This window comes from Chanodichthys erythropterus, chromosome 21 (genome assembly GCF_024489055.1).
Source record: "Chanodichthys erythropterus isolate Z2021 chromosome 21, ASM2448905v1, whole genome shotgun sequence".
NCBI classification, from domain to species: domain Eukaryota; kingdom Metazoa; phylum Chordata; class Actinopteri; order Cypriniformes; family Xenocyprididae; genus Chanodichthys; species Chanodichthys erythropterus.
The window spans coordinates 7415203-7424706 of NC_090241.1; the positions used below are offsets into that span (position 1 = coordinate 7415203).

Here is a 9504-nt window from a genome sequence, read left to right on the forward strand (position 1 = left end):
GGCACCTTACTCCCTGTTTCTGCAGATCAGGCCTCAGGGGGACGTATAACCATTTACCCAATAACTCTAATTAACCAGGCTCTATACTCCAGGGACGTCGCAGGGGAACTCAGGCTCTATTTACACCCAAATTATTATTCGGGGGTGCGGCAAAGAAGAGAATGGGATGCATATGCAACCTACTTCAAATCTCCTTACCAAGGTTATACACTGAGTAAAGGAAATTATGAGTAAAGGCACTTCCAAGACCTGCATTATCTAGCTAATTCAAATTCCACACCTAGTAGGTAAGGCCTAGAAAGTAACCCATCCTAAGGGAAGCGCATATCCCTGCTTCAAACCCAACCATAGTTGGGGAGGGAAGTAAATGAAATGGAAGGCTCCCATAATTCCATTTACCCTGCCTCAACCTTAAGGAGGTCTTGAAGGAGCATTTAGCCCTACTTAAAACTCCAATTAACAATGGGACAAAGTGGAAATAAAAGCATGATACACCTTCCTTACTGTCCAACATAACGCATACCTCTCAAGCAACCAGCCACAGGAGAGTGTAGGGGAGAATATGGAAGAGAAAATAGGATTTTATTGTGTATCTACATCCTCAGTCTTATAAATTAGCTCTACCCTGGTGAAAAGTACTTTCAATCTATTGTGCCTTAGCACCCTTGGGTTGGGGATGATCTGTTTTTTTTTTTTTTTTTTTCAGCGGCCCTGTTGTTTTTCTGACCACTTTTTGTTGATCACCTTTCCTGAGGTTGTGCCTCCTCCTGTCATTGCGCCTCCTTTGCCCCCTACTCCTTGGAGGTGGGGCACAAGTGACCATGCTTGCCTTCTGACCCTGTCTCCAGTTATCCTTCGATGGGTCAGGAGGATTGGAGGTTGAGGGAGGTGAATTGGATTGGCACGGGATATATATCCTGAATGCCGCTGACTGTGACTTTGCCTCTCTTAAATTCTCCACAACCGTCTCAACAGAGGTGCCAAAGCTTCCAGAGGGTGAAATCAGAATATCAAGATGGAAGGTTTTCTCCCTATCTTTGATTTCCGAGAGGTTCAACCACAGATGCATCTTTATAACCACCATAGCCACCATCGTATGACCAATAGCTGCGGCCATCTGTTTTGTGGCATGGAGGGCCAGGTCTGTGGTGCGGCGTAGTTCAGCGACCACTTAAGGGGACAATTCCTGCCCCTGATCCATATCTCTCAGCAGGCCAGCATGATATGCCTGCAAAACCAGCCTGACCGTGCATACGCCTTGCCAATCATCCGTGGTCTGCAGCAGCTTAGAAGACAAGTACGGAGCCTTCAAAGACAATGCCTCACTCTGCGAGAAATTGCTAGCTAGCATAATTCGAATGTGGGAATGGAAAGATATGAGCTGAATATGGCTTCTTCCATGATCTCTCCACCTTGGTGTGAAGATCCAGAAGAAATAGCGGGCTCATGGGGGAAGGACAATCAGAAAACACTTGTTGAGACCTTTTCTCAATTTCCTTCTGGCTCGACCTGCGAGCCCCATGATCAGATCTGCCTCAGCAGACATTGGACCCAACCTGCAGTATGCAGACGCCTGTCCCTCATCCTTTGAGCAGAGGGCCAAGCAAGAGCGGAGCTTTTTCACTGTGAACTTGTCACAGTGAATGCATCCAACCCCCTCAAGGGTTAATGTGAGTGCTGCGCTCCCAAGCAGACAACGCAAAGATCATGGGTGTCCACAGTTGTCATAAATCGAGGACACAGAGGCAGGCACTTTCTAAAGCCCTTTCTGTGACATAATCCTAACATCATCCCAACATGCCCTACAAACAAACGGCTCCTGAAAACAAAAGAAAAAAAAGGTGATGACGTGTAACTCAGGTGCCTTTTATGCACAGGTGCTCTGCGTGTGATGTCACGGACTGCCGTCTGCCAATGAAAATTTGCATGTATGCACACATGCTTCAGACACCGGTCTTGCTGATGGCATTACCAATAGTGTCAACACCAAAACACAGCGTCGAAGTTCCACTTCGAAAGGGAACTGTGATGTTCAGCGTATTTCTCTAGATAATTTTTCCTTTATTAGCTCATAACAATTGCACAAATCTCAAGGAACTCTGCAGATCATGGATTTAAATGCATGCATTTTTGTAACATGAAATTAAAATTGTTAAATGACATGCTGCATGGAATCTTTGTGTGCAAAAATGTAAAATGCAAATGATTATTTTTTTGATGGTTCATTCACTCATTGAGAAAAGTAGATCATATATTTTTAGAGAGCATATTACACATGAATTAAAATGAACTGTGAAATGTGGAACAACAGTTTGTGCTTTGTCAAAACTATTTTTCTTCACTTTTTCATTTTATGTTTTTTGGAATAGTTGTAATAAAGCAATGCAAGAAGACAATAAAATATTTTAAAGATTTCTTGTCTTAGAAGTTTTTTTTTTAATCCATTTCTCCTCTTCTCCAATGCAATGCAAGTATAGGGAGCTTTAGGGGTATTATCATTATCATTATTAATTAAAAATAAAACAATTAAAAACATTTTTTGTTAACTGAAACAGATTAAATAAAATATAAATATTAGAAGATAAATTTAAACAATGAAAATTAGAACGGTTGCTTTGACAACAAACTGAAACAAGTTTAAGTTGCAGCACTAAAATGACTAACTGGAAATAAAAAACTACAACTGAACTAAAACTAAAATGAAAACTGAAAATAAACACTAATTCAAAATTTTAATAAAAATTGTAATTGTAGATAAATAATGCTAAAACGACAGAATATAGCAGTTTCACTTGCTTTGTTTCTTTTTCTTCAAGTATTTCTAACATTGCTGAATGTTGTTTATGCATAAACAGTATAACTTTCACAGTATATGCAACTCTACAGCAAACATAACATATCACTTACACCTTACATGTCATATGAGCCTGTACAGAGGATAAATATCTGATTTAAGAAGAATATGCTCGACTATATGATAATATTTTATTGAATACCTAGCCGGTGTTCTTTCAAAGACAACACACAAAGGTACTGCACTAGTATAATGTTTTTACTGTGGACATGAGCGAAAACTTAAATCTTTCAAATTTATAAATGATAAGACTTAAGATTTCTGCATGGAAAGACAATAAAACTGGTGAAAACTTCTCATCTTTTCCACATATTATTCATTTTAATCCATAATTTATTGAATGCACATTCAGCTGGTTCCTTTATCACAAATGATGTCCTTTCAGCGACTTGTGACCCTGGTTGTCAGATTCAGAGATTTGACAGATCTCATGGAATGAAAAATTGCTTATGAAGTAAAACAATGTAGTTTTACCAGTTTTAAGCTGTAATATGCCGAAAAAGCATTGGGGAGGCACTGGGTTCAAATACCAAGACAGGAGAAAGCTGTCCTCGAAGGACAAACACCACCATGTAATTTTATTCCATGTTGACTTGAAACATCTCAGCAGTTCAGGAACTCCCTTTCCATCGGTCTTTTAACTTTTTTTTCCATTTATCTGTCGTATGAAGCCGGCAGCATGAGGCAGCGAACAGTGGTGATGTATGTGGAGATTGGCTGTTTTTTGTCCTGTTTATGTGGCTGGATTTTGATCTGTTCCACCCTGGTCACCGAGTACTGGTGTTTCTCGGAGGTCAGCTCTGTGGTTCTGACCACCGGTAATTACTATTCCAATCTCTGGATGGACTGTGTCTCAGACACCACAGGAGTATCTGACTGTAAATACTACCCTTCCATGATGGACCTGTCTGGTGAGGAAACACTGGTAATAATTTACAATAAGGTCTCACTTGTTAACATTTATTAATGCATTAACTAACATGAACTGAACTAACAATAAGCAAAATATTTTTACATCATTTATTAACCTTTGTTAATGGTGCATAATAAAAATGTTCATTATGTTAACAAAAACAACTTTTGACCTTGAGATTAACATTAATTATAAATGTTGTAGGAGTATTGTTCATTGTTAGTTTATGTTAACTAATGTTAACAAATTAAACTTTACTGTAATGTTACCAAATAACTTTTGTCAGTAAAATGTAATTTACTGTATATATATATATATATATATATATATATATATATATAAAACCTTAGTTTTATTTTAATTTTAATATATGTATTTTTTTTTCAGCAAGAATATTAAGCAGCAAACTGTTTTCATCACTAATAATAAGAAATGTTTTTTGAGCAGTAAATCAGTATTAGAATGATTTCTTAATCATGTGACTGGAGTAATGCTGAAAATTCAGCTTTACCATCACAGGAATAAATTACATTTTAAAAACATACATTTTAAAATATATTAAAATAGAAAAGTTATTTTTAAATTGTAATAATATTTACATTATTACTGTATTTTTGTTAAAAGAAATGCAGCCTTGGTGATGTATAATATGAAGTTTCTCAATCAGGAGAATATGCTGTTCATGTTTGGTGAAATTAATGTAATCTCTTTCTGTGGTTGTTAGTTTTCCTCCATGTGTGCAGGGCTCTGGCTGTGGTCTCTGTGATCTTTGGTTTCTGGGGGTCTGTGCTTGCCCTCATTGGGATGAAATGTACCAAAATCGGAGGCTCTGAGCTCGCCAACGCCAGAGTTACATTCGCAGCAGCACTGACGTTCATGGCATGCGGTATGAATATTTCTTCATAATCATTTTAGCATGAAGCATAAAATGAGTGTCATTATTAATGTATTAGTCTATCTGTTTTGCAGGATTCTGTGGTATGATAGTCTACTCCTGGTGGGGAGATAAAGTGCGTTCAGACTTTGTGGATCCGTATTACTTAGAAACAAAGTACGTAATTATGACATTTGTGTTGGTCATATTACCTAATGTATATTTTTCCTAAAGTGATTAGTATTTTTTTTTTTAGAAAGTAGATATGAAAGTAATATATGTCATGAGTCATGATCCTATGGTCATTATATAGGCTACCAAAGGGCTTATAGGGATAATTTAATGTCTTTTGAGACAATTGTTCGATAGTAACACACTGATCAGACAAAACCAGACAAAGTGTCTGTTTCTGTCTGTCGGTGCAGTGTGATCTGGCCTTAAGGTTCTAAGACAGTAATCTACAGTGACAAAACAACTAGTGAAATAAGCAACAGTGACTGTTGGCATTTCAATTTAACGAGTTCGCCCATATAATCTTTAGGGTATTAGGTTAGCTAATTTGGCGTGCTGTCCACTGAGGAGGGGCTCGATGAAGCATCTTCAACTCGAGCTCTGATATACCCCCCAGTGAATAAATATAAGATGTGATTACATAGGGCAAGGTACCTGAAATGAAGGTTGAGTTTGGGGAGGTGGAGGGATGCTGAAACAGCTGAGACTGAAGAGAGGTAAGCAGCTGCTTATATACTCTGGCTGTTGATTGGAAGATTAGATGGGCTCGCTCCTCCCTAAATTACGTTTAGGAACTTCACTAAGAGAAAGCAGGGCTGTTAATTTAATATGTTATTTCAGTGCAATAAGTTATTTTAACAAATAGCCATTTTAAAAAGGGGCCATTTACACAACAAAAACGAAAAACTATTTATGCGTTTTGGCTAGGGCTGCACGATATTGGAAAAAAACTGACAAAAAAAAATTGAATAGTTCTATTTGGAAAGAATTAATCATTCTAGGATGATTTTTTAGGTGAGTGAATACACAGAGAATAATTAACAAATTTCAAGCATAGATAAATATAATAGAAAAAAGATACAAATGAAATAAATAGTGCTTTATATTTTCCAGGCAAGTCAAACAATATGCACTTACAAAAATGTAATCAAATGTAAAACATGGCAAAAAATTTAATTAAAAATTAAATATAATTAATCTGTGTTAAAACTACAAAAGTGATTTTTCTGTCTTTTGTTGTTTGATTAACATTCATGACACAGAAAGCAACAGGGGCTGCTGTCACTTTAAAGGTGCCGTAGAACGTCTTTTTACAAGATGTAATATAAGTCTAAGGTGTCCCCTGAATGTGCCTGTGAAGTTTCAGCTCAAAATTCCCCATAGATTTTTTTTATTACGTTTCTTAACTGCCTATAGAGATCGCTAAGACATGTGACCAACTGGGCGGCAACGTCATCAGAACGCAAAGAATTATGGGTATGTTTGGCTGGCAAAATTAGCGTAAAAATCAGAATATAATCCTACAAAATGCAGCGGGCTAAAGAAAACATTGTCGGATCATACCGCCTAAAACTAAATCCTAATGCAAAGACGAGAAAATAAAGGGAATCAAAGGACTGCATCCTTACGAGCGGAGCGACTTGCCCAACTTCCAGCACCCATATATATACAACTATATGATATTAAGTGTTAGCGCATACACACACAAAGTTTTCAGTAACTTCAAGTCACTGCAGCAGGCCCGGGTCTGTTTTTTTACAGAAGGATGGGTCCAGGACCTGGAGATTGTATAAGTGGGGCAGAAAACTGTTGTCTGTTCAGTATATTAATGTTTAAGCACCACATTCCTCGCTCTCTCTCATCTATATGCATGCAGTCAGAATTCAACAAACCAGCGTGTGTGTGTGTGTGAGAGAGAGAGGCGCGGGCGCGATCGAACAGCTGTCAGTCAGTGCAGCACAAGATCAATGATTTCAGCACACTTGTTAAAACATACATTTTATTCAATCTAAATAAAATGTACAATAAATTTTTAATTTTGACTCTTTTTTCACACGAAAGTGTGAAAACTGATGGTCGAATTGAATTTAGCCGAGGAGGAACGATGAGGTATGTCTTTATTTTTTTATCATTTCTTACGTTTGAATAACTAATGCTATGCCTGACTATTTAAAAGACTATATTCTGATTATAATCTAAGTATTACACTACTGATGCTCAACACACCAGCAAATGACATTTTCGAGCTGGCTTATATTATTGCGGAATTTCTAAAGAACGCTCCGTTGCTTGTACTATTATTTTTCCACGCTGGAAAACGATAAAAGGATATTAAAATTTATGCCACTTCTAATCGTGAGAACGACTATTGCAGTTTATAACACAGCAAGTAGACGGCATCTTGAACACTGCGTTCTTCCCTCCATGCAAAGAAGTCTGTTTGTGCCGCGGATTCCCAAAATGCTTTGCTTTCACCACTGGGAATACGTCATGATGACGACACATTAGCAATCCTTATTCTGGGGCATCATTAAATATGAGCCGATTTAGGCTGCGGCCCCTTTAAATGCTCACGCTCCCCGCCCACGGAGCTCGCGCTAGTCTTAACCAGCATAAACAAAGTTTACACAGCTAATATAACCCTCAAATGGATCTTTACAAAGTGTTCGTCATGCAGCATGTCTAATCGCATAAGTATGAGTTCTGAATGAGTTTGATAGTGCTCCGTGGCTGAAACGATGGTAACTTTAACCACATTTAACAGAACATTAGCAACATGCTAACAAAACATTTAGAAAGACAATTTACAAATATCACTAAAAATATCATGTAATCATGGATCATGTCAGTTATTATTGCTCCATCTGCCATTTTTTGCTGTTGTCCTTGCTTGCTTACCTAGTCTGATGATTCAGCTGTGCACAAATCCAGACGTTACTGGCTGCCCTTGTCTAATGCCTTGAACATGGGCTGGCATATGCAAATATTGGGGGCGTACATATTAATGATCCTGACTGTTACGTAATAGTCGGTGTTATGTTGAGATTCTCCTGTTCTTCGTAGGTCTTTTAAACAAATGAGATTTACATAAGAAGCTGGAAAAAACAGTGTTTGAGACTCACTGAATGTCATTTCCATGTACTGAACTCTTGTTATTTGACTATGCCAAGATAAATTCATTTTTTTAATTCTAGGGCACCTTTAAGACCGATTGCGCGCCGTGGACCCAAAATGCTGTTACACATCCAGTTTTCTTTCTCGATTGTTTAGTTCAGCCATAATCAATTGTTTACAAGGATAGTCAATCTTTTATGTGCATTTTGACCTTTTTTTTTTTGCATGTATGTGTCCATTCAGGCACAAATAGACGCGGAAGAGAATGGCATTTAGTGTTCACGTGCATCTGCACAGCTCTCTGTGTGTGTGTGTGTGTGCACATAAAACAGCCGCACGTTCAGAATTGAGATCTCAAATGGTTTAAAATCTCTTGAATGTTTAAACTGACAGGACCTAAAACATGTTCAAATTATAAGCTTTCATTGTATGATGGTCGAACTTTGCAATTTAATCAGTGAATCACCTGTGAATCACCATAGTGTCTGGTCTGTATGGATTAACGATCCCTATACTAGACATCGCACCTCCTGTGGTGTGACTTTCACGGATGCACAAATCGCGATTTTGAAGCTAAAACTATATCGTGCAGACCAAGTTTTGGTCGTTTATTTACAGGTCAACGGCGTTTTTGGGGCCTGAAAACTCAAGATTTTGAAAACGGGGTTCAAAATGCACATTTTTTAAAACTATACCATTATTGTCTGTGTAAACTACAAAAACGTCAATTTGTGAAAACGGTGACATCATGCGCATAGGGTTTCTTTACATGGCAACATCGCCAACTACTGGCATGAATAATACAGTGTTTTTAGTCGCTTTCGCGGATCTGTGTGAACAGGGATAGTTTTGACAACATGGTCGTCTGTACGTGGAAAAACTCAAAAGGAAAAAACTTTTCCGTTTTTTGTACATTGTTGTTGTGTAAACGTACTCTCAATCACAAAATAGATTGCTGTGGACTGTAAGCCAGAGATAGATGTTCAATGAAACAAATGCAATTCGACTTTAATTCCATTTCATTTCATACTATAAAATTACATCAACTGATTCTTAATCATCTGTGGGACTCAATAAAAAATTAAAATGTTAAAAAATAAATTGGTATGTATGATATAGTCCATTAAAATAAGCGACTTTTATTTCTCAGGTTTGAGCTCGGTGCCGCTCTCTTTGTTGGTTGGGGAGGTTCGTGTCTGGTTATATGTGGAAGTGCAGTCATGTGCTATTTCTCTGGGAAAGAGTCATTCCCCAAAAGGTTTGGCCCATCACACAGTATACATATACGGTATGTGGAAACAAGCAAAGTAATGAAAAAAATACTTTTAAATATGTGATTAAACTGATACCTTTTTTTTTCTTCCACTCAGGCTGAATAAACAACCCAGAAGACCCCCAACCTACATGACAGCACGTACCAGACAGACGTACATGCTGCCGGGCTCGTCCAGACCCACAACCTTCATCATCCCTCCTTCACACCAATCATACAGTGAGAGCAGAGAGAAAAGAGGGAGGAGAGAAACACAGGAAAGTCAGGTTTTAAGAACTGTCAGACCCATAAGGCCCCCCATAGACTCAATTGTGTAACCCAATGTTTAAAGCAATAATCTAGAAATATTTGCAATGTTTGTTGACACTTTTACAATAGAGCTTCTCTAATCCAAGACATTTTAATCTAACAGGAGTGCAAAGCAAACGAGAATCATTTAATTGTTATAAAAAGTGAATTTAATA

At 37.7% G+C, this 9504-nt stretch overlaps 1 protein-coding gene across 1 annotated transcript; it reads left to right on the plus strand.

Moving 5' to 3' along the window:
• Nucleotides 1-3255: 3255 nt before the first annotated feature.
• Nucleotides 3256-9444, plus strand: LOC137011303 (claudin-10-like). The gene is made up of 5 exons (XM_067374049.1): nucleotides 3256-3765; nucleotides 4492-4653; nucleotides 4737-4818; nucleotides 8918-9025; nucleotides 9138-9444. The coding sequence occupies exons 1-5, from the start codon at nucleotides 3534-3536 to the stop codon at nucleotides 9355-9357; spliced, it is 804 nt and encodes a 267-aa protein (XP_067230150.1). The 5' UTR covers nucleotides 3256-3533; the 3' UTR covers nucleotides 9358-9444.
• The last annotated feature ends 60 nt before the right edge of the window (nucleotides 9445-9504 follow it).

Coding starts and splice junctions, on each gene's coding strand:
- LOC137011303 (XM_067374049.1), top strand. CDS start 3,534: ATGAGGCAGCGAACAGTGGTGATGTATGTGGAGATTGGCTGTTTTTTG. Junction 3,766..4,491: donor TTCCATGATGGACCTGTCTG/GTGAGGAAACAC, acceptor TGTGGTTGTTAG/TTTTCCTCCATGTGTGCAGG. Junction 9,026..9,137: donor AAAGAGTCATTCCCCAAAAG/GTTTGGCCCATC, acceptor TCTTCCACTCAG/GCTGAATAAACAACCCAGAA.